This window comes from Onychostoma macrolepis, chromosome 15 (assembly GCF_012432095.1).
Source record: "Onychostoma macrolepis isolate SWU-2019 chromosome 15, ASM1243209v1, whole genome shotgun sequence".
Taxonomy (NCBI): Eukaryota; Metazoa; Chordata; class Actinopteri; order Cypriniformes; family Cyprinidae; genus Onychostoma; species Onychostoma macrolepis.
In genome coordinates this window covers 11,892,558-11,910,819 of record NC_081169.1, presented here as the reverse complement: position 1 = coordinate 11,910,819, position 18,262 = coordinate 11,892,558, and the positions used below count along the sequence as shown (strand labels likewise).

General features: G+C 37.1%; 1 protein-coding gene across 1 annotated transcript in view; it reads left to right on the top strand.

Annotated features, from left to right (window-relative positions):
- nxn (nucleoredoxin) overlaps positions 1 to 18,262 on the top strand; it is an 80,704-nt gene extending 62,442 nt beyond the window's left edge. Inside the window, exons 3-8 of the mRNA XM_058744420.1 lie at positions 4,996 to 5,129; positions 7,384 to 7,484; positions 8,612 to 8,718; positions 10,455 to 10,634; positions 10,743 to 10,867; positions 17,244 to 18,262. Of these exons, the coding sequence (XP_058600403.1) occupies positions 4,996 to 5,129; positions 7,384 to 7,484; positions 8,612 to 8,718; positions 10,455 to 10,634; positions 10,743 to 10,867; positions 17,244 to 17,426 (830 nt within the window). The 3' untranslated portion in view covers positions 17,427 to 18,262. The remainder of the gene's footprint in view (positions 1 to 4,995; positions 5,130 to 7,383; positions 7,485 to 8,611; positions 8,719 to 10,454; positions 10,635 to 10,742; positions 10,868 to 17,243) is intronic.

The following is an 18,262-nucleotide window of genomic DNA, read 5'->3' as shown; positions in this document are numbered from 1 at the left end:
TTAATCGTTTGACAGCACTAATTTGTACTCAACTACAGTTGTTTACCCCCTCACTCAAGTATGCGTCGGTGCAGGCATCTGTCGTTGTTGTGCCTTCAGCAGTTTATTTGTTGTTCTGTTTCTTTGTCGTTAAGGCCAAAGTTCAGTTTTAACGTAAACTAGCGTATACCACAGTCGGCTTATACATAACAGTTTAAGCAAAGAAAGGCTACAATACATGTAGCCTTTCAAATTTTACTCTTTGATAGTCTGCAAACACTTTTTTTTCAGTCAAATTGCTAATAGCTGTTTCTAGGGCTGCAACAACGAATCGATTAAATCGATAAAAATCGATTACTAAAAGCGTTGGCAACGAATTTCATAATCGATTCGTTGTGTCGCGCGACGCGGAGACGTTTGATTATTAAAAAAAAAAAAAACTTTAGTTGAGCGGAGCGGAGTGAACACACTCAGTCTCTCTCGCGCACGGATGCTAGCAGAGTTTGGCGCCTCATAAATAAAAAACAAAGTAAAAAAAAAAAAAAAAAAACGAGCGGAAGTAGAGGAAAGATACATGGCGGAGGCAGAGAAATCCGTGCGACCCAAGTCATCCAAGGTGTGGGAGCAGGGGCGGCGTTTGCGTATGGCAGAGTATGGAAGTTGCCATACCCTAGCCCAGTCAGGTGCTGTGAAAAATTATCCAAACTTGAGTCGCTTATAATTCGTTTTATTATTTTAAATCAGAGAGTTTTAAAAATAGTAAACCAATGATAAGCATTAAAATAACTTGTCAGTAAAACTGTAACGCCATTGGATCATCGAGCTCTCAGCGAGACCTCGTAACTTCACCCGCCTCCGTTCAGATTGACGCGCACAGCCTGGAGAAGATGAGATCTCTGCTTTTTCGCAATGCAAGGGTGAATAAATAATTGGTGTTTGAATAGTACAGCGTTTTCTTTACTCAAACACTATGTCAGTAAAGGATAATGTTTTTGTGTGTTTGAAGAGTGGAGAAGAATTAGTTATTTGCTGTCTATATACGTTTTAAATATCCTGTGCATTATGTGCATAAGCGCTTAATTTGAGATTTTGGCCAAGTGTATTAAACAACAAGAAAAACTAAGCGCCCATATAGCTACAATCAAAGTTATATAACCTGTAAAGTTGATGAAAGCTTAATGCACTTATGCACTGCATAACAGTTACAGCCGTTCTAACGACAGACAAAACACTCCATCTCCGTCATTCTCTGGTCAAAAACATTAACTCCATTTGAGCTTGATTTTCATATAATGTTAAGTGCAGGTGTCTGATACAATACCAACGCTAACGACGCAGTGTTGTTAAATTATTTAATTTAATGTTCAAGGAGCAACACGTTTGTGCACTTTCTAAAGATTTTAGTTCTGTTTTTGAATAAAGGGTTGGAAATGAATGCTTTTTTTTTAAAAATCCGATTCATCGATTAATCGAAAAAATAATCGACAGATTAATCGATTATTAAAATAATCGTTAGTTGCAGCCCTAGCTGTTTCCATCCACCTAATTTTACATGCATTTTGGAATATCGCATAAAACACACTGGTTGGAAATGCCAAGATGCGCATAGATTCTAAAAATGCATATTAAAAAATAACTTATGCTCATAATCGAGTCGAATAAACTTTTTATCCAATAAGAAAAAATAACCATAAACTATGGTGGAAACGCATTTACAGAATAAATTCCTCCATACGCATTAAAGTCATTTGGCTTTGCACGATGGGACGGGATAACTTGACTAACCAGCGAACCAATCTTGTTGCACAGCATCTCAAATGTTGTCTTGGTCGTTCTGAAATGCCTGAGAGAAGTCTGTCGTCAAAGTATTTCTGTGTAATTGCCTCCCAGAACTTCCTTACATGACTGCGTTCCCAAACAGCAGGCATCCACCTTCGAAAAGCAAAGACTGCATTTGTTGTGTTTTGTCTGCTTATTCTGAGGCGCACGTAATTTACTATAAATGAAAATGTATTATATTCAGTGGCTTCTCCTACTTTTGACTCGTTGGATGGAAACAGTGCTTTTATTTGTAAATGTTTTATGCAATATTCCAATTTTGTGCATAAGTTAAATTCGCAACTTTGGATGGAAACATACTTACTGATGTTACTCATTTGTAAGTCGCTTTGGATAAAAGTGTCTGCTAAGTGAATAATTGTAGATTGAATCTTGAGAATTGTAGATTGTTTTTCTTGATTGATTTTGATTGGTCAGGTTCACGAATTAGACTTAAAAGTTTTGTTTGCGAATCTGACTGATTAGTTCTTGAATCATTTCAAGGACACAGTGATCCGGTCACAGTAGTTCTTAAATTTAAAGCTTAACAACTTGAAACTATTTGTTGTCTTTAAAAAAATATATAGTGCACAAGTTATATGGACTGCTTTTATGATCCATAAACTATATATTCCAAATCTTCTTAAGCCATATGATAGTGTGACTAACAGACCAAAATTTGATAACTGAATCATTGATTTAGTGAGCTTGATTCATTTCATATGAGCCAGTTCTTTTCAATAAATATCCAAATCATTCAGTCATGAGTCTGAGTTCACTATATAAATAACATTACTACATGTCGGAAACAACCTTTGTGAGAATTCTCCAAAACTACTACTTTTGTGCTCCACAGAAGAAAGTTGTACAGGTTTGGAACAACATGTCAGAGAGTAAATCATTTATTTTGAGGTGAACTATCCCTTTAACTTGAATTTCACATGCTCAGGAACTCACATTGCATACTTGACTTGGCACCACGGTACATGGTTGTCCTTCGCTGCTCTTCACCTGTCTGTGTGGTAACGATATTTGAAGAGCTCCAAGCGTTTGATAGCCCTCAGCTCGCTTGAGTGGTGTCATGCAACTTTCTGCAGGTGAAAGAAAGGCGTTTGATTTGCCTGGAAAGGCAGGGAGCCACTGCATTTTCGTAAAAACGTTCTTATGGTGGAATTTGTCAGGTGATCAACATGACAGATTCACCTCCTTGGCTTAATGAGCCTCGGCTCCAGCACTTACCAGCAGTAAGAGTGAAAAATGAACTGTGTGTCGTTCTCAAACACCGGCACGCAGGATTGATGACTCTGCTCTCTATGTGATGAAATGGTCAAGAGCTTTTGTTTGAAAGCATGTGTGGATGGGGAATATCCGGTGTGTTTGTACAGTGTGACTGTGTGAACATGTGCACAGTAGCCAGTACAGGAGCAGGATCAGAGGGCAGAGGGTTGGAAGGGGCCCTTGACATAACAAAAGGCCCCGGCTGAATGTGTGGGAGTTTCAAAGCGCAGCAACAGCCCAGTGCTTTTGTCCTTTCTGACTAATAAAGCCTGTAACAAAGAATAAAGACACTTTTGTTCTGTGACCATGTTGTTAAATGGGTAGTTCACCCAAAAATGAAAATTCTGTCATTAATTACTCACCCTCATGTCGTTCCAAACCTGTAAGACCTTTGTTCATCTTCGGAACACAAATTAAGATGTTTTTGATGAAATCCGAGATCTCTGACCCTCCCATAGACTGCAAGGGATCTACCACGATCAAGGTCCAGAAACGTAGCAAGGACATCGTTTAAAATAATCCACGTGACTTCAGTGGTTCAACTGTAATTTTACAAAGCTACGAGAACACTTTTTGTGTGCAAAGAAAACTAAAATAATGACTTTATTCAACAATTCGTTTCCTCCATATCACATTGGCGCCATTTTAGAGAGCATCCACTGAACATAAACAACGTATGCAGCATCACGTGGATACGTTGTTTTCATTCAGAACAAAGCTTAAACAATGTATCCGTGCGGCACAGCTCCCACAGAACAGCTTACGTTGTTTACGTTCAGTGGATACTCTCCGGAATGGCGCTAGGGTGACGCAGAGGAGACGAATTGTTGAATAACGTTATTTTTGTTTTCTTTGTGCAAAAAAAGTATTCTTGTAGCTTTCGTAAAATTACGGTTGAGCCACTGATGTCACATGGATTATTTGAACGATGTCCTTGCTACGTTTCTGGACCTTGATCGTGGTAGTATCTTTCCTGTCTATGCAGGGTCAGAAAACTCTCGGAATTCATCAGAAATATCTTAACTTGTGTTCCGAGGATGAACGAAGGTCTTACGGGTTTGGAACAACTTGAGGGTGAGTAATTAGTGACAGAATTTTCATTTTTGGGTGAACTATCCCTTTAAGTTCCAAAATGGCACAAAAAAAAAACATGGAAAAGCATCATAAAAGTGGTCCTTTTAATAAAATGGATTTGTGTGACAAACAGACCAATATTTAAGTCATAATTCTCTGATAAACATCCCGCCAGTGAGCTATCAACTCAAGAATCACTACAACCGGATCAATTTTCCCCCATGAAACATGGTCCCTATTTGCAAATCAGACTGATTCGTTTATGAAATTGAGTGATTGATTCAGTGAGTTGAACTTATTAACTTATTAAATGAATCACTCGCTGATTTTGATCATCATGATCCAAATTCTGTCATTTCAGTAAACATATTGATGCAAATCAGACTGATTTATTCATAATTAGTGATTGATTCAGTGAGTTGAATGTGAGAAAGGAGTGAATGAATCATACTGATTGGAATTATGACCATTTCATTCAGGAATCTGATTGATTCAGTCGCGAATTTGAGTTCTATTGAATGATTGATTTGGTTGCTAATGATGGTATACATTTTTAATTACTTATGTAATATTTAGGAGAAATGTAGAACGAGCGCCCCAACTCAAATTTCTGTTGCAGTATGGGAAATGTAACTTCCATCTCACATTAAGACTTGATATTTGCATCATCTCCCATCGCCTCTGTCACAGCGTTTGATATCCATGTGCTGTCGGGATCCAGAGGAGAGACTCGTGTGTATTATAAATATATGAATGACATATGCATGTGCTGTGCTGGCAGTGAAAGGAGGATTGTGTGACAGTAATCAGAGTCCTGCCTCTGCTCTGCTCCCACCCGTCCTGCAGGCCTGGAGTTCCCCTGGGGGCCGAAGCCCTTTGCGGAGGTGGTGGCCGGGCCCTTGCTCAGGAACAACCGACAGACGACAGACAGCAGTGCCCTGGAGGGATCCTATGTGGGGGTTTACTTCTCTGCACACTGGGTGAGTGCTCTGTGTTAGTGTTTCTAACCTAGCTGTACTTTGGAAACAAAATCACGGTCGTTTTAACCTGTACAATCAGATCTCACATCTTAAACAAGTATTTTTCTTAAATACTTGTATGTTTTTCTAAGAATATCATTATAAGTTTATTGCAGTAACCAAGTTATGTTAGTAACAGGGTTATTAATACTGTAGGTAACTAAAAGTAATTAGAGGGGAACATTTTTTTTTTTTTTGTTAAATTAAAATAAAATGCTATAATATAAATAAATTATATATATTTATTTATATTATAGCATTTTAATTTAGTTTAACAAACAAAACAAAAAAATCTAAATTAAAAAATGAAATAAAACTTAAAGAATATATTAATGAAACAACATTTTATTTCAGCTAGATGTGAAGGCAACGTTTCTCATTTTAATTTATTTTAACTAAAAATTAATAAAAACTATATAGACACTTTAAAACTACTACAAATGACAAAAAACATCAAAATAACTAAAGCTTAAAATTTAAAATGAAAATGGAATATAAACTAAAAATTACAAACTATAATATCTCACTGATACTAAAATAACAAAGGGTAAGTAATTGGTATAAATTACAGAAACATTTTAAATTGAAAATAACCAAAAAATGACTCATGATTCAATGAGCGAGACAGTATAATGAGTCTAATTCAAACCTCTAATAACTCATGTGCAAGTTTGAGGATTTTTCATGAATCTTTCTGATTGACTCTTTCAAAAGAATCATTTCATAAGAGTCAGTTTTTTCATGAATCGGATATCAAAGTTGAGTGGCGTTACAGTGGGCACTACTGCTCCTCTTGGGTTTCCCACCATCTGAAACCTAACTCTCAGGCCAGTACGTGACGCACTCATTCACATTCACAGAGGAACGGTCTCCTGACTGACAGCGTTTCTCTGGGTCTCGGCAAACACGGGCACTGCTTGTGCCAGTCCACAGAGCTGCAGCCACAGTAGCAGGAGCTTGTTTTTCCAGTTCCCCCCTTTTCCAAACCCAGACAAATTGTGAAGATGAGCCACAAAACCAGGCTATATATTTCAGTTTATTATTCCAGCACCGCATTCCTCGTTCCTAACCAGTATAAAGTGAACCTCTATTAAAGTGACTTTTATAAGACTAAGTGTGCCTGGATGTATTGTTTCCGTTGATATACTAATGCCTTACTTTTTTTTTTTTTCTTTTATTTGAAAATGACCTCAAATAACCTCAGGGAAACAGAGGGAGAGTTTGCTTAATGGGAGTGAAATGTTTAATTTTTTTTTTTTCTCCAGACTGAAATGGTCTACGAAGCCTGATTGGCTGGCTCATTAATATGAATATCTTAAAGGGATAGTTCACCTGAAAATGAAATTCTGTCATCAATAACTCACCCTCATGTCCTTGCAAACCTCATGTTGCTGACTTCTGTGTAACATAAAAGAAGCATGTTAATAGCCAAAAGGTTTCAGTTCCCATTGACTTCCATTGTATTTTTGTCCATACAAAGTCAATGGGAACCAAAACAGTCTTTAGAATATCTGCTTTTGTTTCATACCACAGTAAAATAAAAAGAATACGGGCTTGTAACAACATAAGAGTGAGTAAATGATGATGCAGTTTTCATTGTTTGGGTGAACTATCCTTTTAATGCCACATTTGGCTGATCCATACTTTACATCATCTTTGAAAAGTCAACATTTTTGGTTGTAACATTCTAAAACGTTTATTAAAATCGGTGGAAAGGATTTAAATATGATAAATGATTACTACAAGCATACTAGTATTTGGGAGCGTTAATCAGATCTACCTAAATATTTGATAGAGAAAGCCAGAAGGGCCGGAGGATGTTTAAACTTTGTGAATGACAGGCGTTTGAGTTGTGTGTAAATCTGCTGAGCTTTCGCTCAGTGTGGGCCTGCCGGTAGTCAAAGTCTACACGGGGCTAGAGAGCTGAGTGAAGCATGTCAGGCTGTATCTAGCACTCCTGTGAAAAGAGAAAAACATGCTGTACAAAATGCCTCCAAGCCATAAAAGACAGGATGAGTTTAAAAGCTCTTCCAGGCCCTAGTCACATTTGTTTTGTTGGGGTTTTTTTTCTTGAAGGAGTGCTGGACTGCAGGGAGAGTAATATTAAGTGCTCTGGGCGCTCACAAGGCCACTAAGTGCTGTTTATTATCAGAAACCCTTCAGGAGATCGCGCAATAACTTATGTATGTGTTTATGTGTGTGTTTTCTTTCACAGTGTCCTCCTTGTCGCAGTCTAACCCGAGTGTTGGTGGAATCATACCGGAAAGTGAAAGAATCAGGGCAGAAATTTGAGATTGTGTTTGTCAGTGCTGATAGGTAAGAAACATGCGCAAGCGCACACACACACACACACACACACACACACACGTTATTTTTTGTGAAAAGTGGGGACATCCCATAGGTGTAATGTTTTTTTTTTTATACTGTACAAACTGTATGTGCTATTGCCCTACACCTAACCCTACCCCTTACAGGAAACTTTGTGCTATTTCAGATTTTCAATACACTCCATTCTGTGTGATTTATAAGCGTTTTGAAAAGTGGGGACATGGGGTAATGTCCTGAAGTCACCTTCTCCTTGTCATACCCTTGTCATTACACATTTGTCCTCATTTGTCACAAAAACACACACGCACACGTAACAATTTCAGTGGATTAATTTTGTCTTAGCATTTCTATTTTTCATTTCTTAAAAATCCTTTAAAAAAGATTATTTCCAGGTTTAAATGTAATTTAATTTCCCAAATATTTGGTGTGGTCTCAGATTTTAGACAATTTTTGTTTATACTTTCACTAGTTATTAGATGCACTAATTATTAAAATACTGATCTTCATGATTTTCATGTTATGATAACCGATAAATGGGCAAAATATTAATTACAAGCATTTTACAACACAGTAAAATTACAACTACATTGTTTTGTCTCAATAAAAAATAAAACCCTAATAAAAACACTAATTACAAATTATATTGTTTACACACACACACACACACACACACACGTTATTTCTTCAAAATCCTAAAAAATTCTGTGCATTTCCAGATATTAATTTTAATTCCAGATATTCAGTGTGTATTAATATTAAAATGTACAGCATGAAAATGGATTTAACAGTGTGTTATTTAAATGTAATAATTAAGTGTATTTAGAGATTAACTTAAAGTGAGGTTTTGATAATCGCAATGGCTATAATGAATATGAGCACAATTAAATATCCAGTATCGGTCTATATACAGATATATACAATATCAGTTGATAGCAATAAATAAAAATCTCTTAATATTTGCCATTAACTGACACCAATATATTGTGCATTCTTAACTTCCACACATAAAATCGTACATACTTGTTGCTCATTTCCAATATGTTTGATTATTTGACAGTTGGAGGACACTTGAAACACACAATGAAGATTGAAACACCTTGTGTTTTGTGGTGCAGGTCAGAGGAGTCATTTACGCAGTATTTTAGCGAGATGCCGTGGTTGGCGGTGCCGTACACAGACGAGGCCAGACGGTCACGACTCAACAGACTCTATGGAATCCAAGGTACGTCTGTGGACTTTAACTCTGGCTCAGGTGGAAGTGCTTTTGTTTGATGTAACAGCGTGTGGTTGGATGTCACGTTGGCCCTCGCTGGATACAGCTGACCCTGCCAGGAACTGCAAACTGAGCTGTAGGACCTCAGGAATGTGGGCGGCTAATCAAGTTTACTTTACTATTACTGTTCCCCACCTCTCGCTCTCGCTCAGGATAAAAAACAATTCTGAAAACACAAAAGAAGCATTCTCAAGAGTATTAACTGTTTCTAGACCTATAATGGAAGTCGATGGGGTCCAAAACAACACTGGACCAACATCGACTTTCACTGTATGGACAAAAAACACATTATGAAGACGTTCTTCATAATATTGTCTTCCTTTGTGCTTTGAATGGCATCTAATAAATAATGACAGAATTTAAATCTTTAAAATAAATCTTTCTGCTATAATCAGCGTGTAAAACAGTGTGCCCAAAAACTCTGGACCAGGTATCATATGACCCCTTTAACAGTCAAAAAAGTCTTTTTGGTTTTGCTGTCGTCGTCTCTCCATTGGGAGTGGATGCATTGAGAGGGAAAGTACTGGCTTCATGCCTATCCGGCCTGGAATGTGTGGAATTCATCTTGGATGAGTTGATACTGACTCCCCCCGTTCCTCCACCTCCAGCCTGAAGTCGCTGTGTGAGTCTGATAAGGCTACTAATACTGCAGTCAGATTTCTATCTCAAAGAGGATTTGAGAGAGGACGGCCGTACAGAGAGATCGGTGTGACCACAGGCCGTCGGCCTGTGCCTTTGTGTGCTGGTCTTGTGCTTGGGGTGTGGAGGACCTTTGTGTAGCTTAAAGCAGTTCAGCTCCACTTACTGTACCATTAAACATGGTAACGCATGTCAAAAACAATAATACGAAGTAATAAAATGAGTCGTCCTTTAATTTAATCACCAATTTGTGACTAGTCGACCAAAAAGTGGCACACTAACAACTTTTCCACCACCAGCAGCTTTTCAATAAAATGTAAAAACGTTTTTTAAATACAGTAACATATTATGAACATTTTACAATAAGTTTAACACAATTGTAAGTTATTGTTAATTTTACAGTAAGTCTGACACTTAATTTTTATAAGTAGTATGTTAACATTATTTATAATGAACTAACATGAACCATAGGACACTACTGTTTAAGTGATTTTTGAAAGAATAATAATGTAAATAGTCTCTTGTGATCACCAAGGCTTGCTTTATTTAATGAAAAATACTGTAAAAACCGTAATATTGTGAAATATTACACTTTATTTTTTTATTTTGAATACATTTTCAAATGTAATTTATTCCTGTGAGTTTTCAGTATCATTACTCCTGTCTTCACGGTCACATGATTCTTCAGAAATCGTTCTAATATGCTGATTTGCTGTATTTATTTGAAATGGATATCTATTGTAACATTACAAGTGTCTGTACTGTCACTTTTGATCAATTTAATGCGTCTTTGCTGAATAATGTAATTAGATATTTGGAATGGCAGTGTATATATTAATAAATTTGATTGATTAGATTTAACATTGTAGGCTTGAATCCTATAATTACACTAAATTGCAGCCAATTATAACCTATTTGATGTTTAATAAATGTGACATTCAATTTTAAAGTAATTTTTTGCTTGTGGCACTATTGAATCATATCTTTATTTTAAATAAGTATAAAGAATATTGTTATACAGTTTTTTGTTGTTTAACCTTTTCCAGGTATCCCCACACTGATTTTTCTGGACACAGAGGGTCACATGATCACGCGACAGGGGCGGGTGGAGATTCTCAATGACCCCGACTGTCGGTTCTTCCCATGGCACCCACGACCCGTGCTGGAGCTCAGCGAATCCAACGCCGTGCAGCTGCATGAAGGGCCCTGCCTGGTTCTGTTCGTAGGTGAGATGGAGCACTCGAAGCCTATTGACTCCTCACTTCCCTTTTCTAACTACTATGCTCATTCATCATCTTCCCCTCTTATCTCACTGTTTTTAACCTCTCATTTAGATGCTGAGGAAGAGGGAGAGCTGGAGCCGGCCAAGGAGCTCATCCAGCCAATCGCAGAGAAGATCATGGCCAAATACAAGGCAAAGGAGGAGGAGACGCCACTGCTCTTTTTTGTCGCTGGAGAGGTACGTTTGTCCATTTGTGTGTAATCAAACAATTAGGTGAAGTTCACCCAGAAATGAAAGTTTGTCATTTATTTACTTACCTCATCTACTGGTTCAGATCTTTCTTTGAATCCGTTTCGGTCTGAATGATTCGTTCATGAATCAAACTGATCCAGACTGACTCAGTCTGCAGCGGTTCACTGGATACGGTTCAATTTTAGTCTAGGCTTGTGCAGTTTATATTGAAATATTGCAAATGTACAAATTGCGCTATTCATTTTGCAACGTCTTTCAATAATTTTGAATTCTTAAAAATGTTATGAAAAGTCATAGTTTTATGCAAAGAATAGCCTGCGTATGTGACTGTTACTTGGCGTGTGTGTTGTTTTGTTTTGCTTAGCTTTGTGTTTTTATTATAGGTTAAGACATTGTCAACCCAAGGTACTCGCAGCTGCTGCAAACAATTTAGCGTAATAATAATAATAATAATGTATGTTGGTCACATTATTTTCAGAATTGAAATCAAATTAAATATAATTTTAAAATTATTTTACATTATCGTATTGCATATGGAATTCCGCATAATGCATTATCGGATTATCGCACAACACCTTTTTCTTGAGTATCATGCGACCATATTTAGGCCTGTCAAATAAATCTAACATTTCACTTTAGAAGTTTATTCTAAAGTGAATAAACTTTATTCTAATGCATAAATTCAAGAGTGAACAGTACTTTATTCAAAATTCAGCCTTTCGAAAATAAAAAGGTCATACAGGTTTGCAACAAAATGAAAGTGAGTAAATAATGACAGATTTTCCATTCTTTGAGTGAACTGTTTCTTCCAGGCTTTGAGTGAGATTTTGAAAACGTTTTTTTCTTCGCTGCCACAACAATCAGAATGTTTGCTTGCTTTTGCACACAAGTGTGATGTGCCATCTGTTTCTGTATATTTGTGTAAAACAATCCTTCGGGAGGGCGGCCTGCAATCACCAACATGTACATGCAGTAAATAAAAGGAGCTGCAGTTGAATGGCAAGCACATGTAGCACAAGCCTCAAACCCAGAGGGTGCCAAAACAGCTGTGCCCTTCTCTCTCTTTCTTTCTCCCCCTCCCTCGATATTTTTTTTTTAAATATTTTTTTCATCTCCCTGATCACCTCTTCATCTTTCAAGCCTGCATGCTAAGAGGGAGGAAAGCCAACATTTTCATAACTCTTATCTCCTATTTTCTCTTTGTGACCTTTATGGAAGTCATGTAGAGAGCGAGGGCAGCTGTAATTAATAGACGATTAGCAGCCCCTTTCTTTCCTTTGCCCTTCTCACTTTAACTTGCCACTGTTCAGTCTTTCTGTGTGTGTGGCACACCCTGAAATGGCAGATCCTCAGGATGGCATTTGGCTATGCCATGGTTTGAGTTTCAGGCATTCGCTGCACATGTTATTAAGCGGTGTCTGATATTTTAAACCTTCATTTTAAACTATTTTTGTTTTGCTGTGTTGTTGTTTGGTTTAGTTTTGCTTGTTAGTTTTGTTTTGTCTTTTTTATTTTTTGATTGACTGTTTTGTCTTGTATGTTTGCTTTGTTTTGCTGTGTTTTGTTTAGTTTTTTTGATTTTACTGTTTTGTTTTTGGTTGTTTTGTCTTGTTTTTTTGTTGATATGTTGTTTTTGTTTGCTTTGCTTTTTTGCTGTGGTGTTTTTTTGTCTTGTCTTGCCGTTTTGTTGTTTTCAGTTTTTGTCTGTTTTTTTTATTGTATTTTAACTGATAGTACTTATTATTATACAATGATACTTTGCTATTATATCACACTAGTTTCATGTTAACACTTTAAAGTTTAAGTCTTGTGGTGATACTTTTGCAACAGTGTATTTAAGTTTATCCTGGCACAATGCCTTTGCCCATAGAATTTGAGGTTCATTACTGTAAATGCTGTTGTTGGGTTTTTTTTTTTTGTTTCAAACTGTGGGCCAAAACTGTTTCCTGTGGTAACTGACAGCAAGTCACTAATGCTGTTGATTTAATTTAATCTCTATTGAAGACACTCCTTTAGCCATTATGTGGAACACATTTTCAACAGGTCTTTATTTATTCATTTTTCTTCATTTCATAACATATTTAACTTTTAACATAGTCCAGACATCAACTGCAAATAAGTATCTAAGATTAACTTCATGTGTACAGGCCAGTACTGTCAAATTAGTGCAGATAGTGTAGTAAAATGAGATGCAGTTTAAGACTGTAGCCTGCTGAGGCCCAGACCAGCTGTAGGATCTCAGTCTATAAGAAAGTAAGTGTGTGTTCAGAGGTTGAAAACGCCCTGTTATCCTGAACTCTGAACACTTCTTGTTGCATTGAGCAGCTATTTAGAAGAAAAGCATGTGGAATTCCTTCACAAGCAAACTAAATCAAGTATGTTGAACATCAGTAAATATTAAGATAATTAACGCAAAATTATGTGTGTTTGTGTATGGTCACCACTGTTCAAGAGTTTGGGATTGGTAAATGATTTTAAGTAATTAACTTTTATTCAGCAAATATGCAAAATTATTTATTACTGTTTGAATAAATGTTGTTCTTTTGAATTTTCAATTCATCAAACAATCCTTTGTAGTTCCCACAAAAATATTAAGCAAGCAGCACAACAGTTTCCAACACTGATGATGATGATAAACATTTCTTGAGCAGCCAAGCAGCATATTAGAATGATTTCTGAAGGATCATGTGACACTGAAGACTGGAGTAATAATGATGCTGAAAATTCAGCTTTGCATCACAGGAATAAATTACATCTCAAAATATATTAAAATGAAAAACAGTTATGTTCAATTGTAATAATACTTCACAATTTTACCATTTTTACTGTATTTGTGGTCAAATAAATTCAGCCTTGATTCAAAAACATTAAAAAATAAATAACAACAACATAGTGTATGTTTAACTTTTTATTTTCTAATAAAACCCACAATATTTTTTTATTTTATTTTATGATTTATGTTTGGGTTTAACCTAACTTGGTTTAAACCAGAACATTTCTTTAAAGGATTTTCCACCCATGTTTTCTTTGTTTTTATAAACCAATGTACCTCAGATGCTGTCGCTACACTATAATTTGTATTTAACTGAGAATAATCCTTTAATCAGTGACTCAATACCCGATCAGAGCTTGGCAACGAGACACATTCTTTCACTGATGACTTTTATTTAATTCCTATGTGCAATTATTTGAACCTAATGTCTGGTGCAGCGCACAGCTAGAACACTGTTGGGTTCAGATCAGAGCTCTCAGATAACCAATCAGCACGGGCCGTTCGTAGTGAGCTGGCCAATCAGACAGCCATATCTCTGCTTGCATGAGCAGATGGCTAATGCTTATGGAATGCTACAGGCCCACAATAGGCAGAATTAACTTCACGTTGTAGGGCCGGTGCAATTTGGTAAACACACTGGCCCTTATCACGCTAGCAGCTGGAGGCAGCCACAGGCTGACCCTTTGTCTCCACACGGAGAGCTCAGCGCTGGAGGCGGCGAGGAACTATGTGTGTGCGCCAAAGGGCCGCCAGGGTTGAAGAACAGTTTACACAAGGTTAGCTGTTCCACAAAAGAAGATGCATGGCTTACCATAGACAGGCAGACAGCCTGAGAGATGTAATCTTTTCATATCTAAAAGCCTGGAAGGGTAACACTGACAGACTCCATTTCGCTCTATATTTGCTTCTGCTGATGGACGGCTTTCACTGATCTTTATCCGTCCGCAATCTTTACAAGAGAGCATTTAGCGCAAATCCCAGAAACAGGCTTTTCGCGTTGTAATACACGTCACATTTTGACAGCCATTGTCTCGCCTGATGCAGTGATTTTCTCGTTGATCATTCCGAGTTAATCCGATGCAGTGTGTTGCGGGTTCACATCGGACAGTGGAATGCATCTGGAACGTGGAAAAGGAAGTGATTATGGGTAAAACCACCAGTGACCCCATGTGATCTACTTTTCCTGCTCCATAAAACAGGAAATCTGTAGTCATCTAAGGTTGATTCCCCACCCTTCATACTGCTTGAGCGTATTTTTTAGGTTAGTAACAATGATGTTAGACTTCAAATTTCAAAAAGCCACTTAATAAAATGCTTAGCTTTTCTTCATTGTAACAGTACTGCCGTTCCATCTCTTAGTAGGTTTGTTTGAAGTCGAGGTCACAAACTTTCTGTTGCCCTACATGTCCTTTTTAGGTAGCAAAAACGGCATGACGACTCTCTTACGGGCCCAAGATCTGATTGTGTGGTTTAATCCATGGACTGCTGTGGAATAGCTCATAGTTTCACTGCGAGCCAGTCAGAGATGAAATAAACGAACCCAAATCTCTTTGAAACTGTTGTACTGCCCTCTTGTGGTCAAAAATGCAGCCATGTCTTGTGTTGTAATGTCTTCCATGTGAAATTACTGTGCAGTTCTTTCCAAGACGCACTCATTTGGACGACTTTACAGAGAGAAGGATAATCGGTTTGAATCGGAGAAGTAAGAAATGGCCCGTTGCTTCTAGAAAGATGTTAGTTATTTTTGGTGGAGAAAGCAGGCACTTTCAGCTCTGTAAAGCTTGACATGAAAGAAATATATAGAATAAATAATAGATGAATAATAATCTAATTGTTTAAAGTGTATTTAGGCGAGATATATAATTTGTTGAAACCATTTTTAATCAAGATATAATAGAAAATCTAAAAGTTTGCATTTGTGTTGTTTTGTATAATATTTGATAGGTCAGGCTTTTATGGCTCATATAGTATTATATGTGACCCTGGACCACAAAACCAGTCGTAAGTGTCAATTTTTCGATTTGGACATCATCGTAAAGCTGAATAAATAAGCTTTCCATTGATGTATTGGTTGTTAGGATCAGACAATATTTGGCCAAGATGCAACTATTTGAAAATCCGAGGGTGCAAAAAAATCTAAATATTGAGAAATTTGCCTTTAAATTTGTCCAAATGAAGTTCAAAATAATACATATTACTAATCAAAAATTAAGTTTTGATATATTTATGGTAAGAAATTTACAAAATATCTTCATTGAACATGATCTTTACTTAATATCCTAATGATTTTTGGCATAAAAGGAAAATCGATCATTTTGACCCATACAATGTATTTTTGGCTATTGCTACAAATATACGCGTGCTACTTATGACTGGTTTGTAAATCAATATGATTTTTAATAATATAGCAAACTACTTGCATAAAATGCATATAAGTATCAGTTGTCACTCCCAAAAATATGTCTTAGTAAGATGATATTTAAATGCTTCGTTTTATGATCAAAGCGCTGTAGATTTATAGTGGGGAGCAAAACATATAATGCAATGCAAACCGATTATGATTGAGAAATTAACAAATAAATGTTCCATTTGTCATAACTGATGCTCGCATTTCAACATAAACATAAAAAAAGTGCATAATCAAGGAAACTCGTGGTGTTTCAGTCAAGGTGGTGTTAATCTTGAAATATTAACAATATACAATTTATTCTTATGTTTACTTTATAAAAATAAATAAAGATTTAACGGCAAAATGGACAAATGAATCACTACCTGAAGGTGGACGTTTTTAGAAATTCATGTATCAAATATGATACAGTAGACTTTATATGTTATAATGTTGTTTTTAATGTGGTTGTTCTGTTTCTGTTAAGTTGTAATCACTTAAAAGTGTCTGCTAAATGAACAAATGTAATTGTCAATAAATCATGATGCACTATGTGTAGCCCCTAGCCCCTGACAACATATGAACAAAAGCATTCTTGCCAAACCATAAACACTCTTTAATTCATGTAGGATGTGTTAAATTAGTTTTTTTGTATATTTTGGTAAGCAGCATTTATGAAGCCGTAGGGTTTCTTAGGTATTAAGCTCTAACCACATCTTAAAGAATAACTGCAGAAGAGATTTGGAAAATAAAATCACTCCGCCTGCCTTTGTTACCCCACAAACACATATTTAGGGCCCCCCATCTGGAATAATGGGAATTTTTATTCCACACTCACACAGTGTGATTCATCTCTCTGAAGTTTCCTGGGGTTGTAGTGCCTCAAAAGCAACAAGGTGGGTGATGCGATGTTTTTGTACCCCCTCCTGGTCCTCCCCTGCTGTAGCAGAGACCCCCTCTCTGTGGGGGGTGAGAGGAGCTCTCAACTCTGGTCTGGATAGGGTAGAAAGAGACTCCCCTGTCTGTGGCATCATGCTGATTTTGAGAGAGCGAGCGCTTTCTACTGCACTTGATGCAGTTTTTTTTGTTTCCCTGAGTCTACATGGTGGTTATTTCCAGTTCATTTCTTCAATTTTTTGCAGTCATTTTGCTCTTCACAGACAATAATAATCTCTTCAACTGATGTTTTCATCTCCTGACAGGATGATATGAGCGATTCCCTGAGGGACTACACCAACCTGCCTGAGGCCGCGCCTCTCCTCACCATCCTGGACATGTCGGCCCGCGCCAAATACGTTAAAGACGTGGAGGAAATCACACCTGCCGTGGTAGAACAGTTTGTTAGTGAGTTTCTGGCCGAGAAGCTCAAACCAGAGCCCATTTGAAGTCTGTTACCCGAACCTCCATCTGGCCCTTGACCTCCGGGCGTGCTCTCTCTCCTCTTCCTGTCAGACTGTTCCAACAGAAGCGTACTTTGTATTGACATTTTACTTCTTTTAATACGTGCCCCTCCATCTCGAAGCGGCCGCCTCCTCCTGTGGTGCCTTGCATTTACTACAGCGCTGATGGTAAAATGCAGATTTTTACGTTGATTGTCTTTTGCCGTTACATTTAGAGATTAGATTGACCCCCGCAGCTGCAAGTGAACACGACTTTGTTCTGATTTGCTTTTATTGAGATTTTATCATGTATTTCCTTCTATCCTTGGATATTGTTTCAAGAATCAAGAGCTTAGAATAAATATAACTTTGGTAGATGTATTATTATTATTATTATTATTTTTCCACAGACACTGCACATTTTACGTGGCCATATGTTCTGTACGGCTGTGATTCTCTACTTATGGGTGCTGATAAATATGCATACATGAACAAGCTGATGTTAATATCCTTGTATAGAAGGCACTATCTATTCTTTGTGTAGCTGCCGCTGTTTATTTTTAATGCAGTTGTCTGTAGTTGATACTTTAAAGGTCTTCGCCCACCTTCTTGTTGATATTTGATGTTGTTGAATGACTGATCTGTTCCCATCTCAAACATGACATTTAAGTGGATTTTCTGTGAAGGTCCCCTGTATTAAAGCGTTTTTTTGTTTTTTGAAGGCACAATAAACAGCATCTAATTGCAAGCTTCCTTATGAAATGTAGCCAATTAAAGCACAGTCTGTCTGTTCTTGGTTGTGTTTGAAATGTCATAGCCATTAAAACTCACTGTTTAAAATG